The 24,822-nt window shown below is 46.8% G+C and overlaps 1 protein-coding gene across 15 annotated transcripts in view; it reads right to left on the bottom strand.

Annotated features, from left to right (window-relative positions):
• The window catches only part of TSHZ2 (teashirt zinc finger homeobox 2), a 481,149-nt gene that overhangs the window by 197,510 nt on the left and 258,817 nt on the right, over positions 1–24,822 (bottom strand). For 13 of the 15 annotated variants that reach the window (XM_070051679.2, XM_089307009.1, XM_089307015.1 and 10 more), the window contains one exon: positions 2,373–5,451. In XM_070051679.2, the coding sequence (XP_069907780.2) occupies positions 2,381–5,451 (3,071 nt within the window). In that variant the 3' untranslated portion in view covers positions 2,373–2,380. The remainder of the gene's footprint in view (positions 1–2,372; positions 5,452–24,822) is intronic. The other 2 variants (XM_089307017.1, XM_008274168.5) reach the window with 1 other exon arrangement.

Below are 24,822 nucleotides of genomic sequence, written 5' to 3' on the forward strand. Positions count from 1 at the left end.
GCTTTTTTTTTTTTTTTTTTTTAAGGATCTAAGATATATCCCAGAAAGGAAAGAAAATTCAGGTCAACATTTGTGTCTTTCAGAAAAGATAGATACGGTAAAGCTTCCAAATTTTCCATAAAATCTTGACCATGCTTTTGAAAACGTCAAGTCATTTCGCAGGATGTGTGCTCCATGCATACCAATTAAGATTAGAGTTCCAGATAACAGTGATGTCATCTCACAGCCATTTAGGGGGATAATATGCATAATTCCAAGCGGTGGGTAAAGTATCCCATAAAGGCCATTCTAAAGAGGCACGCGCCGAGGGTGGAGGCATTCTTTGCTAGGAGAACAAAGCAGCAAGAAACCACCTTTGTACCGACGGGGACCCCTCCCAGGCAGAGTGCAGTATCTTTTATAGTAACACAAACACGCCCAGACCTTCACCGTCTTTCCTGTATACACAGCACAGGTACAGCCCCATAGCTTTGAATGAATCCCAAATACTCAACCCTATATTTCTGTGACTGCCCTAGAGCCACAGCATAATGGCAATCATATAAGGTGGATAACAACAGCAGCCCTATCATAAGGTGCTTTGAAAACCCGTGAGAAGTATTTATTCTGCACAAATATAGAGACGTGAAAATAACCATCTTTTCTATTAACAGATTTGTAAATAACTCTTGTGTATTTTCCCCAAATTATTGGTTTTCTTTCACTTCCTTCAAACAGTATGTTTTAGATTTTGTCTGCAGATGGATAGAAGCTTTTTCTTTCTCCCTCATCCCTACTTATAGCAGTTAAAAAAATGGCGAGAAATTGTTTTTTCTACATCACAAATAAACATTCCATACTTGTCCTTCTCACCATGGGTTGAACTTACCGCTACTGGGTTTGAAACATCTTTCTTCTCTCTAGGTCTACTACGTATGTCCACTTTTTTTTTTAAGGGACCAGAAAAGCATAACAGCAAGTTACAAAAATCTTAAAATGCTATCAAGCAAATAAATTGGATGTCACAGAGCTCCAAGCTCATGCGTGGATTCAATAGTGCATTTCAGCCTTTCTTTCAGTAATATGAGCTGAACAAACCATGCTTGGAGAGTAAGACATGCATCTGCCGGTAACACATTTAATTCCCACGACAAAGACGTGCAAACAAACAAACCAATGAAAAGATTCTTCATTTGAGCCCAGGTAGCTGTTGGAGTTCTAGGGTGTTCTTATTAGCTTTTCAAATCTGATTGGGCATTACTAAACAGCTAACTAATTAAGAGCAAGCCTATAGTCTAGTAGGACGGAAGCTGGACTGGTAACGTTTAGCTCAGGGCAGGTTCCCACCTCGAGGGGTGGTCCGAGGTGGAGGACAACCTAAAGATGAGGAGGGTCCCTAATACAAAGGGGTATTACACTGGTGGGGAGAGAAAAAGAAATCAAACAAAACAAAACAAACACTCTGCCAAGTGCAGATGGAAGAGATGTATTGATGCCCAGCCTTGCTTCTGCTCAAATTTTGCGAGTGGTTGCTGTTGCTCATTTGCAAAGGCACTTGGCCTTGCACCCTGTGTCCTGTCCTCTCCCCTGGAGGTGACACAGGTGTTCTGAGCATTGGTTTCTTCTGTGATACATGCTGTTGATGTTGTGGGACCCATGCACTTTGACAGCAGGTCAGGCAGGCAGCCATTTGTTTCTTTATGTAAAATAAAATCTCAAGGGCATCTATTGCACCTATCTTTATTAAACATGGGCTCGGGTATGGGTCTATCCTAAAGAAAACCAAATAGGGAAAGACACAAACAAGCTGTTTCTTTTTCCATCTCAGGGTTCCACAGAGAATCTTATTTCTCTACTGGCCCCATCAAGGGCACGTGTTCTTTCTTAGGAAACAAAAGACAGGGAGATGGAAGGTAGCCATGGCTAAAAGCGAGCTGTGGAAAGCATCAATGACAAGGAACAATGACAAAGTCAAGTTTGAGCTACTTATGGGTTGATCTAGAAACCTCTTTCTAGTGACTGTCCCCGGCCACTCTCCCCTCTTCATTCTGTTGCTCACCTTTTATCACTTATTAATTAAAATACGGGCCAGCCTTGGCCCGGCCCTGCAGCTGGGGCCTGGGGTAGCTAAGGAGACCCTGCCTCCTGAAGGCTTCCCAAGAAGCAGCAGTGACAGCTGAACTTCACCTCCCTAAATCCGTCTTATTCTATTCGCCAGCTCTAAACTGGAGGGCGTGAGAGAGGGACTAGAACTCAGCACATTCTGGCCTCTCCAGTAAGCTTGCTGTCCTGCCGGCCTCTGGGAGACATTGGCTGCCTCCGAGCAGACCCACCTCCCTTTAAGAAGCTGCTCCCGAGGCGCCTGGGGCAGTCGCCTGGGAGCAAACCCATACCTGCAGGGCTATTCTTCATCCACGTCTGCTACAAACTGGGAATGGTGTTCGGGTGACTTGCTGTGCGTTTTGCTTAGGTGGAGTTTTACTGCATGTTTGCTCACAAATGTCCGACAGCACAACTTACACTTGAACTTAGAGTCCGTGTCCTCTTCGCCAGCTATTGTTTCCGGAGACCTCTGAGCCGACGATACCCGGGAGATCTCTTGCTCCACCTTGCTTGGCTGGTCCACGGCCATGCGGGTCATGTCCTTCATTTGGAAACCCAGGTGAGATTCTAAGTGGCTGATGTAGGTGGAGGGGGTTCGGAACTGGGAGGCACAGTCACTGCAGTAAAAGATGGGGTGTCCTTTGTCCATGTTTTTCAGAAACTTTGTCCCGCCCGTTTTCCGAAGCTGGTATTTGACGTTCGCCAGCCAGTGGCTGATCGTGGTCATGGACAGTCCCGTGAACTTTGAGATTTGCATACGCTCTTGAGGACCCAGGTCGGACAGCAGGTATTTGCCCTCTGACGTCTGGAAGAGGCTCGAGGCGAACTGCGCTTGCAGAATCAGGAGGTGCTGCGGGTTCCAGTTGGACTGCCGGCCTTTTCTTTTATGCAAAGTCGAGACCTCGCTGGAGACGTCCTCAAAGCGCCTGACATCCATCTCCAGCTTCATGGGAGGGACCCTGGAGGAAGCGGCCGGCTTCGGGGTGGTTGCTTTGGGGAGGACTTTGACCATGTCGGCGATGTCGGACAGAGCGTGCTTCTGAGGGGGGGACGTGCAGGATTGTGCTTGCGAGGACTCGGCTTTCTTGCTCTTGGACTTGGTCAGGTCGATGGGCTGATCGTTGTTCTCGAACAGGTAGCGCCTGGACACGCTGGCTGGCCTCGCCGAGGCGGGACTCAACACGGGCTTGTCCATGACACTGAGACTGGACTTGTGGAACAAGGGCATTGTGCTTGAGCTGGGGCTGGCACAGGCAGCAGAGCGCAGGGGCTCCGTGGCCTTGCCCAGGTGGTTGTTCAGGACGGACTGCAGGGCGCTGAGCGGGTTGATGCAGGGCAGGGCGGGGCTGTGGTTGGTGAGGGCACAGCCATTGCTGAGTGCTGCCGCCGCCGGCTCCAGGGCCTGGGGCTTCTCTTTCTCGCCGCCCTCCCTGGCCGGCTGGTCCTCCTCCTTCAGGGCACAGGGCTCCACCTTCTTGGCTTCCGCAGGCGCTTCGCTTCTGGGGAAAGAGTCCCCGTCGCCCTGGCCGAAAGACGAGGCCTCGTGGTGGGGACTTTCCTTCCCACACTCCTTCACCCCCTCCTCTTTGTCTTCTGGCTCCTTCTTCACGTGCGGGTACGGGGCCAGGTTGGCGGGCACCGAGACGAGTGGCATGACTTTCCACTTCGGGGCAATGGGCCTCAGCTTGTTGGCGAGATTCGGTCGGATCTGCAGCACCTGGGACCCCAGGGGCAGCGGCGGCTTGCTGCCCTCCGACAGCTGGTAGGCTGCGTGGATGCTGGGGTACGCGCTCCAGCTGGGCGCCCCGTTCTGGGCTTTGTTGATGGCTGTGGTGACGGTGTTCTCCAAGGACTTCAGAATGTCCCCTCCGCCCTTGGAGCCATCCTCCAAGTCCTCCTCCCTCAGATACTGGTATTTTATGGTCGGGTCCAGAGGCTTTTGCAGGGCATCTTCGTAGTCCTCGCTTTTCACCACTTTCTCCTCCTTGCCGCCGTCCTCGGCTTTTTCCTTCTTGCCCTCCTTCTTCGGCTCGGTCGTGGAGGCCGTGCAGTCAGAGGCGGAGTTGCTGGACGGCTTGGGGGTCAGGGGGTCGCTGCTGGGGGCTTCCGACAGGGACTGCATCTTCTCCACGGCCAGTGGGTCTAACACCAGCTGCTTCCCCTTCTTGGAGGCGGTGCTGGTGACCTTGAGAAAGTGGCCGGTGACCATCATGTGGGTGGTGAGCTGTTGCAAGGTGTCGTGGGAGCTCCCACACTCCATGCACTTTAAGATCTGGGACTTGCAGGCCTCGAACTGCCAGGTGTAGCTGGCGCCGTTCTGGTAACCGTAGCGGTTGTTGGAAGACAACTGCACGCTGGCGTTCTTCTGAGAAGAATAGGAATCTGCGAATGACCCCGTGGTGGAATCGGGCGAACACGGCCGGTTGACGTCAAACACGCGCTTCTTCGCCGGAGTGACCATTTTCGGCGAGATGGTCGGTACTGGCTCCTTCAAAGGCACTTTTTGGTAATGTTTTGTTTTGATCATGTGGACGCTCAGATCCTGGAGGGAGTCAAAGGAGTCGCCACAAAACATGCATTTCAGAACCTTCTGAGCGTCCTCCTTGTCCATATCTTGGAACGCCCTTTTCCGGGGCTTTGCGTAGCTCGTGGGTCTGAGCTTGTCCTTTTTGCGGTTGTCATCTTGATAGTGGCCCGTCTCGTTCATGTGCACAGTCAACTCCACCAGGGTGTCGTAGGCGGCGCTGCACTGGCGGCAGCGGAACCTGCTGGCGCCCGTGAACACCGTCCCGCACACCTTGCTGCTCTGCCGGTACAGCTGCACCGAGCTGAACAGGCTGGGCTTGGAGACGGATCTCGAAGGCAAGTTCTGCTGCAGGCTTTTGGAGAGCGCGTCTTGGTGCCAATCAAAATCACTCTTGCCGTTGCTGTTGCGGGTGTCACAGTTCCGCCTCTCGCTGCTGGACAGCTTGAAGCCAAGGCCCAGGCCTGACCAGTAGGAATCAGACAAGATGTTGGCGTAGACAGCGGTCATTTTATCCATGCAGTTGTGGGCCTCGCCAGGCACCCTGGGGTGTGTGTTCGCTCTCTTGTCCGAGGCATCTCGGCCACAGACGCTCTTGACGTCCGACACCTGGTCGCTGGCATCGCTCAGCAGAGACTCGTTCTCGGCGTCTTGGTTGGACAGGTGGCTTCCTGGAGAGTTCTGGTAGCTGAAGCAGCCTTTGTGCTCTGTGCCCGTTTCTAGCTCCTCGTCTGTGCCCGTGTCATTGCTGCCCTGAAGCTGAGCTACTGAACCGCTGTCCTCCTCCTCCTCCTCTTCCTCTTTTATTTCTTCCTCTTCCTTCAGCTGTTCCTCCTGGGCATAGCCTGTAGGAGAAGAGGAAGACGTGAGATAGCAGTAACAGGTTTCGCTTTCCATCCCAGTTCCCCCACTTGGACTAAGTGGTTCCCGTGCCAAACAGAACAGCAATTTAATCTCTACTTTTATGAACTGCGGGCGACAGAAAGAGGGAGAAAGCCAAATGATGTCTTCGGTGCCATCTACTGCCTCCTTTAATTGGCAGGACTCATCATTCTTTATGAATGCCTAGAATCCCAAGTTAGCAATATTCACGTTTCAGGAAAATCGTTCTAATATTCCTATAATGGGACAGTAGCTAAATGCATGTGTGTGACTTTCAGGAAAGCTGGATTGAAATGCAAATCCTATTAAAGTCCTATCTCCATGGGGAAGGATGTTGGCTCATAAGAAATCCAAGACCCGACCCTTGGCAAGTCAGTGGTGAGGTTTACCAAGACACTTGGGTCTATTGGCATATAATCATCTCAATAAATCATTCTCGAGTGCTCAGAAATAATTTGGATGCACAATCATTATATTTTTGATAGCCAATGTCTTTTTGTTATAACATTTTTATCTGCAGAGAGTCGCACAGCAGGAAGAGAGATTACGAGGTATGCAAATAAAATCTTCTATAGATAGCTGAAAAATTATGTAAGCTCAGCGAATATCCTGATTTAAAAATAATAGCAAATGGTGTTAGAATGGGAGATTTGGGGACTATCTTATTATTCTCAAACAGGTTTATGAAGACCTTTCCAGACAAGGCTGAAAATGCCCTCTCGATCTTGCGCCTGTAATTCCAAATGCACTGTGATTTGTGGGTGCCCGTCACGAGATGCCAATTATACATTTGATTTGTAGATGCAAAATGCTATTGGGGATGCATGCTTTGCCTTCTCTGAAAGGATTTAGGGCCAGTAATTGCACAGGGAAAATGAAGGCACAAGGGAGCGGGTGCAAAGAGTATTAATGGGCAAATATCCATCAATGGAGATGGGGAAGGGGACTATTTATGCCCATGGGCTCATTCTCTTCACCTGGCCTTCTCAGGGCCATGCGGATAAAATGCAACCAGAGAAGTGCCAGAGAAAAGGAGAACCGGGCTCAGATTTGCAAGGCCTGCATGATCTTAACGCAATGTTTTCCTCGTGAGCTTCTCTCTCTCCTGTTGGTGGCAAGCAGCTACTTGGAAAAACCCTTAGAGCAGGTACTGTCCTTTCCCTTCACCAAGAGGAGAGAGATGGGTCTGTTCTGTGAGGCAGCAGACAGAATTAGAAGAGAAGGGGAGGAGCCGGTGCTGTAGCGCAGCAGGTTAATCCTCCGCCTGCAGCGTCGGCATCCCATGTGGGCGCCGGTTCTAGTCCCGGCTGCTCCTCTTCCCATCCAGCTCTCTGCTGTGGCCTGGGAAAGCAGTAGAAGATGGTCCAAGTCCTTGGGCCCCTGCACCTGTATGGGAGACTGCAGGAAGCTCCTGGCTCTTGGCTTCAGATCAGTACAGCTCCGGCCATTGTGGCCATTTGGGGAGTGAACCAGCGGACAGAAGACCTTTCTCTCTGTCTCTCCCTCTCACTGTCTGTAACTCTCTCAAATAAATAGATAAAATTAAAAAAAAAAAAAATAGAAGGGGATTTGTTAAGAATAACGCAGCTGTAGTCAAGAACACCAAAGGCTGATGAGGATGATGAAGATGGAAAATTATTCATCAGTAACTGGATCCTAGGTGCTAAGCTAGGCCCTGAAAATGCACACTTTCATTCTGTCTAATACCCACGTGAAGTAGGAACTGATATTATTCTCATTCCACAGATGAGGGAACTGAGGCTTTAAGATTAGAAAATGCACCCAAAGCCACACAGTTAGTATTGCGGAGTGGTGACAAGACCCCCAAGTCTGGGGGCAGCGCTGTGGTGCAGTGGGTTAGGTCATCGTCTGCAGTGCTGGCATCCCCTGTGGGCACTGGTTCGAGTCCCAGCTGCCTCACTTCCCATCCAGCTCCATGCTGATGCACCTGGGAAAGGAGCGGAAGATGGACCAAGTGCTTGGGCCCCTGCACCCACGTGGGAGACCCGGAGGAAGTGCCTGGCTGCTGGATTCCAGTCCTGGCTGTTGCAGACATTTGGAGAGCAAACCAGCAGATGGAAGATCTCTCTCTCTCTCTCTCTCTCTCTCTCTCTGTAGCTCTGACTTTCAAATAAATAAATCTTTTTTTTTTTTAAGTCTATTGAACCAGAGAGTCATGGTCCTATCCAGGATGCACCGCTCTGTTCCTGTTACCAACTGAATGCTAAGAAACGGAGGAGCCGGCGCCGCGGCTCACTAGGCTAATCCTCCGCCTAGCGGCGCCGGCACACCGGGTTCTAGTCCTGGTCGGGGCGCCAGATTCTGTCCCGGTTGCCCCTCTTCCAGGCCAGCCCTCTGCTGTGGCCCGGGAGTGCAGTGGAGGATGGCCCAGGTGCTTGGGCCCTGCACCCCATGGGAGACCAGGAGAAGCACCTGGCTCCTGGCTCCTGCCATCGGATCAGCGCGGTGCGCCGGCCGCATCGCGCTGGCCGCGGTGGCCATTGGAGGGTGAACCAACGGCAAAGGAAGACCTTTCTCTCTGTCTCTCTCTCTCTCACTGTCCACTCTGCCTGTCAAAAAAATAAATAAAAAAAAAAAAAAAAAAAAAAGAAACGGAGGAGACCTAAAGGTCAAGTAGCAGGATTTGATCGAAACGTCACTGCAAAGGTAACCTCCTCCGAAGGGAGCATTGTGGGACACCAGAGACAAGGCATGAAGCCCTTAAAGCAAGAAGAGCTGTAAATTCAGTCTGGGCTCGAGTTTCATGTTGTGTTTGTTACGTCACTGCTACTGGTGTGGTGTTTTGCTTCCTCAGCAAATGACAAGTGAATTTCTCCTGGTCTCTGTAAGCTGATTTGAAGAAACAAAAAGATACTCAGTCTAGTCAACCAAGCATTAACAAGTTATTATTGCCAGAAAACTACAGCGTAAAATAACAAAATGACTGAATTAGACCATCATTCTCACCACATTTTCTTTTTCCTGGACTAATTTGTATGTCTACAAAATGCTATACCATTAAGTTCAAGATGGAAGTCTGTGTTAGAGAATTAATAAATGAGTTGTTACTGAGCCAAGTAAAATACTCCAAAAAATCAAGGAAAATTTTCCATCAAATCTGGTCTCGCACTTTAAAGTAAATTTTTATTTATTTGAAAGTCAAAGAGGCAGAGAGAGATGTTCTAACCACTGATTCACTTCCCAGATGCCTATAACAGTTGGGGTTTGGCCAAGCCAAATCTGGGAGCAGGAAACTCAGTCCAGGCCTCCCACGTGGTAGCAGGGACCCAAGTACTTGAGCCAACTCCTGCTGCTTCCTAGGGTGTGCATTAGCAGCAAGTTGGAATCAGAAACCAAGCCAGGACTTGAACCCAGGCATCTTAACTGCTACACTGAGAGTGAATAGGGCACTGGTACTCTGGGACATATGCGGAGGCAACAGGCACAGGGCAGGGTGCTCCAGGCTAAGCGGTATGAGGGTACCTTCGTAAATTTGGGGAGCGGAATGGAATTAACAGATAAGTTTATTGTTGTGCAAAATTTTTTGCAATCCTTGCATTGCTTCTTTCAAAATACACATTTCCCACGAACTTTCTGAAGACCTCTGTGTGCACGGATTTCAGAAATTTTTGAAGTTTATCAAAATAAACTTATCTTTAAGCTCTATTTTCCACAAATATTTTGTAGTACTGTTGTATAGACATGACCTGTGTGTGGGCAATGTGACCACATCAACAAAGAAAAGCATGTGCACATGTGTGCACACACATGCTTATTAATACACATATACACGTGTGCACACACATGCTTATTAATACACATATACACGTGTGCACACACATGCTTATTAATACACATTTACATGTGTGCACACACATGCTTATTAATACACATACACATGTGTGCACACACACACACAGAAACACAAAAACACACACAGCAGGTAAAGAACTATGGAGGAGGAGCCAAAAGGCTTTCTGTGCCACCATTGGCTAAGGGGATTGCTTGATGGTAATTATGCTGGTATTTTTAGAGCCTCGCTCCCCGCCTGACACTTCACAGAGGGTTGGGAAGTACTTTGTGTTGTGGTTTGTGTGCACACATACACGTACACACAATGCGCCCAGCCAATATAGTCATTTCTGTACAAGAAGAAGAGAAATGTTCTTTTTTCCTGCTGACATTTGGAAGCTGAGCTTTCCAGACCAGCTCAAACTCACAATCTACTCTGTCCTTCTAAATGGATTCCCTGGAAGAAAGTCGGAGACAGCCAACGCCTCCCCTACAATACAGATGAAATTTTCTGCTTAATTAGGCATTGACATGTTTACTATAACCTTTACAGCAGAGTAACTCGTGCTGAGAGACCCTTTTTGTCTGTTTCCCTCTGTAGGACACACTGAATCTCACGCACCCGATAAGGTAACGCACTGAAAACCCTCATAAAAAAAAGTGCCAGAGCCCCCATCAAAGTGAGTGTATTTTAACAGCAACTGAGGGTTCCAAGCAGTTTTTAAAAAACACATTTTAAAATTATACATTTAAAACTGCTCACTTGACTTAAGTGGTTTTGTTTGCCACCGGCAGTTAGGGAAGGAGAGAGAAGGCAGGGAGGGTGGGTGCCGGTGATCTGGGTGGAGAATGAGCATTTCCTCCTGGCTCTCACTATCGCTGACTTATCTAAGAACACTGCATCATGGTGTAACCCAATGAGTGGCAAGTGTATTCTGATCCGCACTTATTTAGAAAATTATCACAATTACGCCAAGACACAGTAAGGAAGAACCGTTTGCTACCACACTTCCTGACTGATTTTGGATTGAAGATGAAGCTTCATGGTGGGAAACACCCCCTTTTCCAACCTAAGTTTCTAACCCCGCCCCTCACCGCTGCCTGGTTCTGACCAGACAGTAGCCCACTTCCAGGGACTGAGAGTCCATGAGCAAGCCCTGCTGTCCTTCAATTGACCGGGCGGGCCAGTTTCCTCGTACGCCCGGCTCACTGCTCGGCCCGGGCCGCCACGTCGTCCACTGGGGTGATTCCATGGACTTCCTACAGCTCTCTCTGCCCAGAAGGTCCTTCTCCCACACCATCACAGATTGGTCTCTTTTTATCCCTTAAATCTCAGCTGCGTTGATCCTCCTCAGTGAGGCTTTGCTGATTGGATGTCCCCTTCTCTGTGTTCCTCTTGGTCACAGAAATCCCTTAGCATTCCCAAAACTCTGAAACGACCCTGGGTTGTTGATCAATTATCTCTTCCCACTGCATGATGAGAAGTTGGCGCATCTGCCCCCACGGGGACAGAGACCTCGTATTCGGATCACATCCTACACAGCGACGTGCAGAAAGCATCAGAACGACTGGGTGAATGAGGAATGGGTCAGACAATGAAAGTGGATTATCCCAGCCGCAAACTCAGGTTCCATTCCTCGGCAGTGCCATTGGCAAAGGCGCCCCAACTCCCACCGCATCTGGATCAGGTGTGAATGGCACTCGTCCTCACCAACTTTTCTAAACCGTAAAACCAGAGCACACCCAGCAACCATCTCTTCCCAGCAACCCAGCCTCCAGCTTCCTTGTTGCCAGGATTCTCTGAGCTGTGGGTTTATCCTTCTAGCTATGGGAAGACTGCAAAGCTTCAGGAACTGGGCTGTTAACATAGACAGCCTCTGGTTTAGCAAAGACTCACACGTGGGGACTTCGTAAGCTCCTTAGCTGGCCGGCGACACACACGTTACACAGATATTGGGATAGTAGTCTTCTGAATTCTTCATTGAAACAGGAGAAATATATATGCTATGCACTTTTTACCCCAATAGTATGCATGAAAAATTTAGAAATAAATCCTCAAATTTTAGAAATTTCCTCTTATACTAAAGGTTAAACAAAAAGGGAAGCTATGTTGGCTTTTTTAAAAAAATCACCACCTCAATTGCTGTAAAAACCTCTAGTCAGAATGATTTAAAGGAAATTGTGCAAAATAATTCGTAGGTGGCATGATGTTAGGTATCAGATTTGTACTAGGCATACATTTTTGTAGTTGCCTTGAAAATGCACAATAGAGTGTTTACAGTGAAAACACTGACAGTTTTAAAAATGGCAGTCGAGGTGGAACAGTTATAACCCAAGAACAATTTAAAACTCAAGAAAGCTGATTTTCAAAAACGAAGCCAGAATTCAACCAAGTCTTCATTTAAAAACAAATCCGATGGTGACAGGATCATTTTCACCAATCTAGTCCATTAAATGACAGTTTAAAATCACAGAAGATTCCACAGTCTGCAAGGCAGACATAAATGAGGGGGACGCGATCCTTTCTCGCATGTACCCAATAGGTACGTTAAATGATGACACGGAGGAAGGCCTCCCTGTCACAAGTCTCCAGTGTTTGGGCGACCATGGTCGAAGAATCCGTTAATGTGTATATTATTATTGGCACTAATTGGCACTCTTGTTGGCAGGCTGAGTAAAGGGATAGAGGCTGTAATGTTCAAGGAAGCTAAGCTACTTTCCAATGGCGGCCAGGCCCAGAGAGAGCTCCTCTCCGAGAGTTCTGTTGAGGGGTCTGTCAGCTTTCTGGTGCAGAAGAATGGGGCGCTGCAGGGTTGGGGGGATCCCTTGCATGCTGCCTATGCCTAGATTTCATTTACAGAGAGTCCAGGCACCACAAGCAGAGGCTCAGCCTGTCTGCAGTCTGGAGAAGTTACCAAGTTCATGCCTGGCTCTGAACAGGGAGCTTTTGCCCACCTGGGCACAGAGATTTTTATCCCTACCACACCATCTTTAACTCTGACCAAAGGTGACTTCCTTCCACACACAGATCGTGAGAGAAGGGTTTGTTCCCTTCTGGGTCTGAATGCCAAAAGTACACAAGTGGAATTCTTTGTTTAAAGGAGGGTTGGAGACAGAGTGGGTACAACAACATATGAGCCCACATGTCTTTGTAGCATTTCTGAGGTCATCAAAGACATCAACGGCTCTCTGTATGTTCCTTGGGGTGGCTCACATGTACAATGGCTGCCTTCAGGATGCCTATATGTCCGTTTACTAAGCTAGGCTTTGTGGTTGGCATGCTGTATACTTGTGTTCATAAGTGCATAGAGAAGCCAACTTTGTGAAAATATGACACAACTTTGAGGGTTTATAGCCCCTCTTCTCTCCAGAGACAAAAAGACTGAACACCTGTGGATTAGAAGTTGCTCTCAGTTTGTACTGGGAGACACAAAACAAAGCAGAAAGAAATTACTGAGTCAAGAACCATCAGCTAATGGATGATTAGATAGAATGGGATCAGACATATGTCAGACATTCAGATCTGCCAGACTGATGTGACCTTGCAAAAACTACTGGAACTTTCAAAGGCACAATTTCCTTATCTGTACGATGGGAATGATTATAGTATCTATTTCCTAACATTGTTGGGAGGATCAACTATGGCAAAGTATGTGACCTACCGAAGCTGAGGGGCCATCTTCCAGGCTTCCAGCCCTCGTCTAGGCACTTTATAAACACTGAACACCTTCATCTTCAACCTGACCCACAGATGGCTGACACCCATCGGCTCTGGCATTCTTTGTTCTCCCCAAATCTTATTCCAAGCCAATGGCTTTTCGATGGCATTTACATTAGATGTGAGTTAGTTTTGTTTACTTCATGCAGAAGAAAAGAGCTTCCTCCATTTTGGGGTTTGTATTTAATATTAAATCATTTGTACAAGAGCCAGTGGTGTGTGTGCCGGGAACTTCCATAGAAGTGATGTGCAAACATTGAATAGCAAGTTATTAGGTCATTACCCATAATGATAATGTCTGCAATCCTCAAGAGAGAAAGCAAGCCAGCATCTGAGGGAAACGGTCTTTGTTAGAGGCCTCAGGCTTTGCACTGAGAGAGATGACTAATGCTGGAAGCAGAAGGTCTCCAAGAAAAACACTTTACATTCAGCTACCTAGAATTTCAGCCCAGCAAGTGTTGTTATTGGGACATGTCTCGGTGACAATTTACAAAAGCAGAGTTAGAAAATATTCATGGAGAAGGGTGAGAAGGGGCCACTTCATAAGCTTTCTGGTAGCTCCAGTTTAGAAAATCATTATCCTTATATTATCCTTACACCAGGAAAACCATAAATCAGGAACAGAGGAGGAAACAAAATGAAACAAAACAGGAACAAAGGAAATACACGTAGAGCCTAAACTTTCCTATCAAGTTCAGATTTTTAGCCTTTGGCTTTCTATGTGGTCGCAACTATTTTCAGCAAAAGGTGCATAAATTTATTTTCCATACATTTTGTCCACCTAAGGATAATATAAACACACACACGCACACACACACACGCACACACACACACAGAGAGAGAGAGAGAGAGAGAGAGAGAGGAGTTCTTTCTGAGATCAAGAAGTTTGTTTTTGTTTGTTTTTGATGTTTTTGTTTGTTTGTTTGCCAACAAGAGGGACAGGGACCCACTGTCCATACGACTTTGGGGAGGTGCATGGAGGCAATGCACCCTCAGCGTTTTCCCAGACCTGCGTTTCAGTTTCACTTGAAACAACATCATTAGCACAGCCACCCCACGGATCTAGAAGGTGATCTTGTTTCCTTCTTGCCTGGCTTGAAGTCAAACATCTTCTCTCCTTTTTGGCAAGCGCCTCTTCTTTCTCTGAAATATTTCATGCAGATAATGGATAATGACCACTTCTCAATGCCTTTTCTCGAAAATGTCTCACTGCATTAGCCAAGAACGGACACATTTTAACCTGCTTCTTTTGCTAAGTTCATGGCTGTGACCACTTCCCATTAAGAAGGAAAGAAAGAGAAAGAAAAACCTCTGTTCCCCCAGAGAAGCTAAACCGACCCTGCAGAAGTGCTCTGGTCCTTGTTTGTCAGATGAAAGGCCTCGCTCTCTCTGGAATCACAGAAGTCCGAGGTGGAAAGACCTTTCACCAACTCCCAGCGCCAAGTTCACAGCACCAAGCCCTCGGGGCCCGTCAATCCTGCAACGAGTAGCTTTGATGCTGGGCCTTCCAACTCTTCTTCATGTTGACTTCACCAATGAGATCATCGTGGCCGGCCCATGGTGAGGACCACGATGGGCTGAAGTCCCTTCAATCCATTCCTCCCTCTTAGGAACTGCACGGTATCTGATCAAAGCTAAGAATGGGTAAGAACTGCTGTAAGCTTTCATGATAGACTTCCGTCTCTTCTTCAACACTTTCGTCTGCTCAGCCTACACCTTAGCACTGGCAGGGATTGAGAACTGCAGCTTTGAGGCCACCTGGTAACTACTGGAAAGAATAGTAAGAGCTAACTTCTTGTGTTCATTTTTTTTCTGAGATACATATTTTAAATTTAGGTTACAGTTAAAGGCTTAATGGCTCTCTTCTAAATAGAGATCAACAAATAAAAAGTAAAAGGACCACAGTCCAGCAGAAAAATAGGCAAGGGCTACAAATGGTAATTAAAAGATGTTCAACTTCACTCATTTAAAGTATATTTTGAAGTGGTCACAAAATCATTAATACTATAAAACCACCTAATTTCTAACAACTTGTTGGACCAATATTTAAAACAAAGTTTGACAAAACACTGTATTTGCAACCAACAACTAATATTCATGGATGTTTCTTTCACTCATTGAGAACATGTGGTATTTGTCTGTCTGTGAATGGCTTATTTCACTCAATATCATGTTCTTCAGTTCCAATCATTTTGTTGCAAAAGACAGAATTTTATTCTTATTTATAGCTGAATAATATTCCAGTGTATGCATTATCCAGAGCAAATTTAGGTATAAGAGCCACTGGACTAATTTCTTTATTGCATCACATTATTTGATCCTCATAATAGCACCACATGTCTTTTAAATTCCAGCTCTCGGATGATGAAATCAAGTGGCAGGGAATATTAACTCTGTCACCAGAGTGACACAATGGGGATTTGGGGTCTGAATCTCCCCACCCCACACTGCCTGGACCTAAGTCAGCTGCCACGGCTATCAGTCCTAGTTCATAATAAATCTAAACTGTACTCTGTCATCCATCTCCACACCACCGCTGGTTCCAGGGCACCAGCTCTCTTCTCTGATGGCTGCCAGGGCTTCCTACCAGATGTAGTTCTTGTTCTACGATCCATTTGCCTGCATCGCACTGACCGTGAGCTACTGAATGGAGTCTCATGCTCTGCGCCACTGCCTCGATGGCTCCCCTTGGTCTCTGTTCCACACTCTCTGTGTTCTCCACGTTCCTGCAGTGTCCTGTACTGACTCAGTCCAATCCTGTCACTGTCCCTGTTGCTTAGGACTCAAAAGCCACAGCTTTTCTGTCTGTTCCCTGAAACCATAAAATGCCTTCTCCTTGTAGCCTCTTGAAATTCTCTTTCTTCTATATGCCAAGTTTCCCCTTTCCCCATGACTATTTCTTATCCTTTTGGTCTCCACCCTGATACTTCTCTTCAGAAAGCCATCTGATCACCGTGTCGCCTCGTACCCACCCCCAAGTACCCAATGGCCAAGGTGATTTTCTATCTCAACCTCTCCTTTTTTTTTCTTTACATGGTCCATATCTCAATTCATGATTATTTTATTCCCATGCATATTTGAATATCTTCTCAAGAACTGTAAGCTCCCTAAGGACAGGCTGAATCTATCTAGTTGACCACTGGATTCCACTGTTATCCATGGCCCACCCTGTCCATATACTTAGCGAACATACATGAATAAATAAACAAGTGATTGGAGCCAATAAATCAATGTGTAGTTGCTAAGTGAAGCACAGCTTTCTATCTGACAAACAGGTTTTACTCATCGGCTCCAATTTGCTTTCAAACCACAGAGAACAAAAAAGTCTTTTTTATAGGACGTCCCTTTGAATGGTTGAGTGGTCCACACAGGGGCTACGGTCCCCCTGTGGGTGGGTTCCGTAGGAGGCAGAGGAAGTCTGGTGTTGTAAAGTGTGAATTCAGGGACCCTGAATTCAGAAACTTTTTACACTCTGCTTATTTTTGCTTCAAGCTCTACAACTTGATTTTTGTATATTTGGCACCAGGCAGAATTGATCCCTGTAAAAAGTCATATTCTCTTATCTCACCTTAGCATTTCAGGGTAAGTGAGCTCATTAGATCATTACCTGACCTAAAACCACCTGGTTCCTGAGACCCCGTGGTCCCAGGAGCCAGCGTGGTCACCGTTATTCTACGCTGATCCAGGGGTTCCAGTCGGGAGAAATTTTGCCACATGTGGCAATGTCTGAGGACATTTATTTGTTACAGCAGAAGGGAGGACTGCTGGCATCCAGCTGTTGGGGACCAGTGTGCTGGAATCCATACTGCGATGTGGGGCTCAGCTCACACACCACAATGGGACTCAGCCTGGCGGCAGTCGTTCAGAAATGCTGTAAGGTCAAAGTCCCACAAAGTTCCGGGTATCGATGGCGAGATAGGGTGTTATGAAGGTACTTGAAAGAGCTTGTGAGAAAATGGAATTAAAAGATGAGTTTATTTTGGTGTAAAATTTTTGCAACTCATGCATGGCTTTTTCATCATATGTATTTCCACGGACTCTTTAAAGATCCCTGGTATATATAACTTCAAAAAGTCAACTTATCTGTTAATTCCATTTTCCGTGAACTGTTTTTGAAGGCCCTTGTGTTGCTGCTGTCTTGGTAGTGGGAGAGCAGGGGTCTGCGTGGAGAAGAACACCCTTTACCACCAAAGGAGGATCGAAGAGGAATGGGTGTGTGCCCCCCTCACAGATGTGATCACAGAGGCTTGGAGAATGCCTGGCTCGGGGGCAAGCCTGCCGCAGGTCAAATGCCACCCCTGCCACACCCTGCATGGCCATTGCCACCTCTGCAGGCCTCAGTCTCTCCTGGTATAAATTAGCGACCACAATAATAATAATACCTGCCTCCGAGATTGTTGCAAGAGTGAGCAAGATAACCTGAAATAGCTCAGAATCCCCGTAATAACAAAGCACTCAATTTACGCCCCTCCTTAATGTTACTGAGACAAAAGCCGAGTCACGAGCAGCAACCAGAGCTGGATGTCTCAGGATTTCAAGTGTTTACTCCTTTAAGTTTGGTTGGGGGGGGGGGGGACCCATTAGGCTCCTGGCATTATTCTCAATCAATTCCTTCTGGATTCATTGAAATCCCCTTATCAGATTGAGTGTTCTTATAATACAAGACACAAACAAACAAACAAGTTAATGATGAAAAGGATTAGCACTTCTAAACAACTCCAGTAAGTCAGCCAAATAAATCCTGACCTATTTCAGTTGTTAATGAACTAGGTTAGCTTTTAAATGAGCCAACTTACATAAAACAGGAAGTCTGTTCTGGGGGCCAAGCCCACACTGGACAGTTGGATGAAGCATTTCTTGGGAATGGTCCAAATTCTGGGAGCTAACAGAGGTCTCCTTTCAATTTTTCTGAATCAACAACTTGAATAATCTAACGCAAGGTTTTTTGACCCTTTGATTTTAGGTGAAGACTCGTTTAAGAATGGTCTTTTCAAGGCTTGTCATTTTCTCTCTGTGCCTGCGAGTCAAGGGGATGACCAAATGCAGCCTTTGCAGCCCCCCTCTCTGCCCGCCAAGGGTACCACAGTGGCTGTCCTCCCAGGAGAGGAACGTGGGGGGAGCACAGCACTGAGGGCAAGATTTAACATCCTCTCCCGGTGAGCACCAATGCATGGCTCCTAACATGTCCCCTAAAACCATGGGTAGCCTTGCTACCCACGAACACCTGTGCATGATACACATCGTTTTGCACCTTTGGGTGTATATTCTTAGGCTCCCAACAATTATGTTGGAAAAAACTTGATGAGTTTTCTGTTGTTGAAAAAATATAAGGAAGGTCTGCATTTGGCTTAGAAGTTAAAATTCTGGTTAAGACACCTGCATCTCACCTTGCAGTGCCTGGGTTGGAAACCCAGCCCCAGCTCTCTGCTAAGGCTGACCTGGGAGACAGCTCAGGTGATTAGGTTTCTGCTGCTTACTGTGGGAGACCTGGATTGAGTTCCTTCTCAAATTCATTCATTAATTAAAAAGCATAAGGTAATCTTGTGTTATTTCTGTCTATTAATTTTCCATGATGTTAAGAAGGCCAATACTATAAAATACTATCAAACACTTCATCCATCGGTACTTATACATAAGCTACTTTAAGTCCAGGTCCACTTCACTGGCCATTCCCCTCATCCCCATCCAAGGACTTCTCTCCTACTGGACAACTCAGGTTGTGATTCCTGATCTCAACTCCCACGTGGTAAGTCAGGGCAGGGCAAGGAGGCACTTGGTGCGTTTCGTTGTGTGTTCAGCACGGTCTTTTGTGTTCAGCATGGTGAGCTTCTGGATACTAGGCAAGGACTCCTTAAATCCTCTTCTCTCCCCTCGCCTGCTTTGCATCTTGTGACTTTACACCAGGGCCTGCACGGAGCCAGCACCCCAGAATCTCCCTTAAGGAGAGCAGCAGGAACAATGCTTACCCCAGGGGGGCCCCCGCTTCCCACGTGGCTGCTGAGTTTGAGACACACTTGGACGCCAACCACCCTTCCCGCAGTAACCCTTGTAACGCCCACACAACTTTGATGACTCAGCTGGGGGTGATTTTGCCCTCCCGGGGGACATCTGTCAATGTCTGGAGATGTTCTGGTTGTCCCAACTGTTGCTCCTCGCATCTAGTGGGCAGAGACCAGGAATGCTACTAAGCACCTACGTAGCACACTGGTCAGTCCCACACAGCAAAGAATGGTCCAGCCCAAATGTCAACAGTGCCAAGACTGAGAGACCCTGCACTGGAAATACTTCCCCTCTGATTTGAACACAGGAGCTCTGATCTGTCTCATTCATGGCTTTATCTCCAGTGCCAAGTACAATTCTTGAGGTCAGTATTGTATGGTTTTGCCTAAGCATCATTCTGTGGGCAATCTAGGTGGGAGATCCTGTCTGTCTGCTTTTGTAACTAGAATGAGTTAATAATTGAAAGAATCCCTTCCCCTTCATGTTAAAGTATGTAGCATAGACCAATTTTATTGTTTAAAGGGTAAGACAGAGGCCGGCGCCGTGGCCCACTTGGTTAATCCTCTGCCTGGTGGTGCCGGCATCCCATATGGGTGCTGGGTTCTAATCCCGGTTGCTCCTCTTCCAGTCCAGCTCTCTGCTGTGGCCTGGGAGGGCAGTGGAGGATGGCCCAGGTGCTTGGGCCCCTGCACCCACATGGGAGACCAGGAGGAAGCACCTGGCTCCTAGCTTCGGATCAGCGCAGCGCTGGCCGTAGTGGCCATTTAGGGGATGAACCAACGGAAGGAAGACCTTTCTCTCTGTCTCTCCCTTTCACTGTCTATAACTCTACCTGTCAAATAAATAAGCATTAATTAATTAATTAATTAATTTAAAAAAGGGTAAGACATAAGGACAGATGTAAGAACTACACAGTCAGATCCAGGCTGTATAAATTGGCCCTCTTGCAGCCATGCTGGGAAGGGGGCCAACAAGACATAGATTCTGGTCTCTGGTGGTTTAACCTGATGAGACTCCTGTTAGCTGGAACGCCTTCCACCATCAACAACCTCGATAACCTCTGTGTGTATGGTGCGTGTATGTGAGTGTGTTTAAGTATCTGATACTTGGTTTAAGGAGCAGAAAAGTAAAATAAAAAGGGCTTTCTCTTTTCTGTCCCTTCTTGGCATTTCTGTTTTGCATTGTTTTAGGATGGGCATGTGAGCAGCCAGGCCAATCCCACCCTTGCTCCATGGAATTTGAATTCTGTCCCTACGAAGCAAAGATGGACGAGAGTTAGCGAGGAACTGCTTGACGACAGTGTCGTGAGGAGGCTGTCTTTTCACTCCTCTCCTTCAACTCCCAAAGTGTACTGGCTCCTGTCCTTTTGGAGAACTACTAAATACCCCAACGGATTTCTTGTTTTCACTCAAGTTTGCCAAAGACAGTATGTGCTGCTTGCAATCAAAGACCCCATTATCTGATAAATGGTCCTTGATACATACTTTGAATCAGAAAATGAACTTGTATTAACTCAAACAGAATAGCTTCTTCGCTTGTTAGAATAAAACAGGCTCAAGCTCTTGGTGACATTGCTTGGCTTTCATTGGAGGGCACCCCCACAGACAAAAAGAGCAGCACATAATAGACAGCTAATGGGCGCATCACCAAAAATTCCCCTCCACAGCCCAAGTCCCTGCCATCCAGTTGTTCATCTTTGCATGGAGGCTGGCGATACGTATGGTCTGCCACGAACATGCTTTTTAGAAACGTATCATCCCCCAGTGACTCGAATGGACCCGGGTAGACTATGTTTGCAGTGTTCAGAGTCTATTGTTTCAATAATCTGCATATTTAAGATTCCCCACATGCTCATTGAGACGATAGATGGGGCTGGTACAGTCTACTGGGTCAAAAATCGGCTTTAAATAGTCTATATACACAGTCGGTTGAGTAAATAACAGCATTTTCCAAAAGCCCCTAAATATATAATAACATGATAAATCGCATCAGCTCCTGAAGATGCAGCCTTGCTACCGCTGATCAGGAAAATGATGAGCGCTTTAACAAGCCACTTACAAATGATCTCATCTTTCCCTGGGAGCGTTCTCTTCTCCTTGGCTGCATTTTTCAGATGTAGAGGAAAGAAACCCGGACACACACGCACACACACACACACACACACACACGCACACGCACACACAAAGGCGCATCTATATACACTTAATATCATCATGTCCAAATAAAGCGAGTTTGAGAAGCCCAGAGAACAATGGTCTCCTCATTGTGGGTTGGAGATGTCTGCCATCATTCGACAGCATCTGATTCGAAGTTAAGCCCAGCTCCAAACGTGCAGGACCAGTTCTGCTTGCTTACATCAGTTAGAGACACTGATTTTGAGACCTCCATCTGCCCTCTTTTTTTTTTTTTTTTTTTTTTTGCTGTGAAGACAACTACTATGTATTTGATTACAAGTGTGCTCCCCGACGGCTTCTATCCTTACACTATTCTAACAGCTACCACTTAGTAAGTGCTCTGCAGGTGATGTTTTATTTTAGCCTCACTCTGATGGTGAGGTGATAGTATTAGTTCAGTTTTTAAAAACCATGAGCATTAGGCTTCCAGCAGTTAAACTGGTAGACTCCAGCTTTGAACAAAGCTTGGGAGATGCAGAGCCAATGCCTCCTAGCTCACGCTCACGGGCACGTTGGTTTTCACCCAAGCCCTGCTGCACAAGCAGAGCGGTGTATCTGGCAGAGGTGTGTGTGTCACTGCTACAACGCAGCATATGTTCCTAGGCAAATACTAAATTTGGCAAAACTGTGCTAAAATTATGGTGCTTATGGGACAAGTAATGTGAGGAGAGACCACTTGAAAATAAGCAAGTATGCAACCAGTGCATAACCAAACCATAACCATCGCATACAAATACTGGCTGAGTTAAAAACATGTAGTCCATAACAAGTAAAGGAACACTACAGCAAATAGAAGACTTTCCATGGCCAGTGTTACCACGCAGTGAGTTAAGTTACTGTTTGTGACGATGGCATTCCAAGTTGGAGCACCAGTTTGAGTCCTGGCTACTCTGCTTCCAATCCAGCTCCCTGCTAATGGCCCAAGTTCTTGGGTCCTTGTCGCCCATATGGGAGACAAAGATAGAGCTCTTGGCTTCTGGCTTCAACCTGGCCCTGACTGACCATTGCAGCCATTTGGGGAGTGAACCGGCAAACCAAAGATCTCCCTCTCTTTCTCGCTCTGTCTCTCCCACTCTTGCTATTATTCTGTGTTTCAAGTAAATAAAGAAATCTTAAGAAAAAAGATTTTTCCTTTCAATAAAGAAGTGTTGGCAATTGAAAATAAAGAAGTTTGTGGGTAGTAGTAAGATTATGGAATCACAGGCAGGTCAAAAATTTTAAGACCAGGGAGAGGTGACAATGAAATTTTGCAGCAGACTTAGGTGGTCAACCTGAGCTAAGAGGGAGAACAAGGGGTGGATGGTTCTGTTATGAACTGACCAGGCTTTCTGTACTTTGCTGCACAGAGCTGTGTTGGTAAACTTGGTATTTGGCTGCTGTTACCTGGTGATGCCAAGCAATAACACGTTGAAGAAAATTCTATGACAATCAGTGTGGCATCTTCATTATACTCACATCATCGATCGACTCGCCAATCAGCAATGAACTCATCTGCTCTACAGGAATGAATGTGAGCTATCACAGAACAGACTTTATCTTCCATCCCTAATGACCTTTCACGTCCAACTAACTCGGCTGCTAAAATCCTAGGCACCTCACCAGGGAAACTTCCACTTTGAATTAATCACTCAGGGAAACCAACTTCAAACATAGACTGCAAGTCTAAAGAGCTTCCAGACGAATTTGCGCGTCACGAAGCCCCTTGCTATTAGGAGGAGATGAAGGGAGGGCTTCCCTTTCATTGCTCAGGCACCTGCTGTATGCCTCATACCATGCGATGTATTTGGAATGCATGTTACTTTGGAAATAATCCTGTGAGGTTGGCACTTCTCCTTCCATCCTGGAGGTGAGTACTCTGAGGCCAAAAACAAAGGACGCAGTGACTTTTCCGGTAGAAACCCAAAGAGCCCAGCCCTAGCATCTTCCAGCGTCCTGCGTGAGCCTTCCAAGCTGCCACTGGAGGATCCGCGGGGACTGACGGCCAGAAACGGCCTCGGCTGGGCTCCTCCCCCGACGCCACCCTGACCACCCCATGCAGTGAGTCCATCCTTGCTGCCAATTCTTTCCTTTTTTGTCTGAGAGATTTCATTAAAATTTTTATTAAATTGACACATGCTAATTTCACAAATATATGGGACAGGTATGTAAGTGTGATGATAAAATCAGAGTAATAAGTATATCTGTGACCTCAAACATTCATCAGTTCTTTGTGTTGGGAACATTCAAAGTCCCCTCTTTTGGCTATTTTGAAATACATAGTGCATTGTTGTTAACTGTGGTCATCTACGATGATATAAAACACAAGAACTTGTTTTAGTAATGTATTAACCAATCTCCCTATCTTCTCTCCCTCTTACAGTCAATTCTTTTTTAACATTTATAAAGTGTATTTATTTATTTGAAGGGCAGAGCAACAGGAGGGAGGGAGGTGGGGGAGAGAAGAAAAGGGAGAGGGAGGGAATCTTCTATCCACTGGTTAATCCCCAAATGCCTGCGACAGGCGAGGCTGGGCCAGGCTCTAGCCAAGGTCCAGGATGCATCCAGGTCTCCCATGTGGTGGCAGGGATCAAGCACTCAAGCCATCATCTCCTGACCCCCAGTGTGTGCATCAGCAGGAAGCTGGATGTGACGCAGAGGTGGGACTTGATCCATGGCACTCTGATTTGTGGTGCCAGTATCCCAAGTGGCAGCTTAACCCATTGCAGAATGCTTGTCCCATTTCTTAACACTCTTAGCAGTCAAGATGAAAGACACATCGGCTCATGTCACTTTTCCGCTCAAAACCCGTAAGGAGAAGCCATCTTACTCAACGAAAAAGCCTCTGTTGTCCTAACGGTCCTCAGATTTCTGTGCGCGTTACCTCCTGTTCTTCCCTCCCTGGGTTTCCTGCTCCAGCCACACCGAGCTCTTAGCTGTTTCTCCAACAAACCAGGCCTTTGTGAGCTGATTTCCTGTCTGCCAGTCCCTAAGACCTGCCAAGCTTTTGCTTAAATATCACATCTTTTAAGGACGCTTGCTCTGATCACGCTACTTAAAATTGCAATTGTCTCCCACTTTGAGGACCTGCTCTGCTTCTACTGTTACCCTGCTCTACTTTTCTTTTGCCAGCATGCTCACCAACTTCTAAGTTACTACGGAAGTGGCTTCTTTATTGTGAATATGGATCTTCTTCTGTCAGTTGGAAGCTTTGTCAGAGTGAAGGCTTCGTTTGGCTCCATGTAAGTACCTGTGCATGGAGCATGGTGGGTGCTCAAAAGTATTCATCGAATGACTCAGTGAACACTTAAAGACCCTGCGATATTTTCAGCTCCATAAAGTGAGTGAAAGCCATCCATTTCCCAGATCTTTTGGGGCTGGCTGTGGGTGGGCACCTACATCTTATTCTCCAATACAAAACGGGTCCCAGGCATTGCTTTCCAGACTTCCAACAGTTGCTCAAACACCTGCCTCTTCCAACACCTATCTGGCTCTCTATCCAGGAATACATTTGAGGGCAGAGAGACAGGACTACCTGCAAGAAAGGCAGAGAGGCCTCACAGCCAGGAAAACACTGACTGGAACCACACTTTCAGCCAGCTTGAATGGCCAACCGCGCAGGCCCGGAGCTATGAATGACTACATCTGGGGAGACTGAGTAGGTTTCCTAAAGT

This window comes from Oryctolagus cuniculus, chromosome 11 (genome assembly GCF_051225735.1).
Source record: "Oryctolagus cuniculus isolate XC-2025 breed Fujian yellow rabbit chromosome 11, ASM5122573v1, whole genome shotgun sequence".
Classification (NCBI taxonomy): Eukaryota; Metazoa; Chordata; class Mammalia; order Lagomorpha; family Leporidae; genus Oryctolagus; species Oryctolagus cuniculus.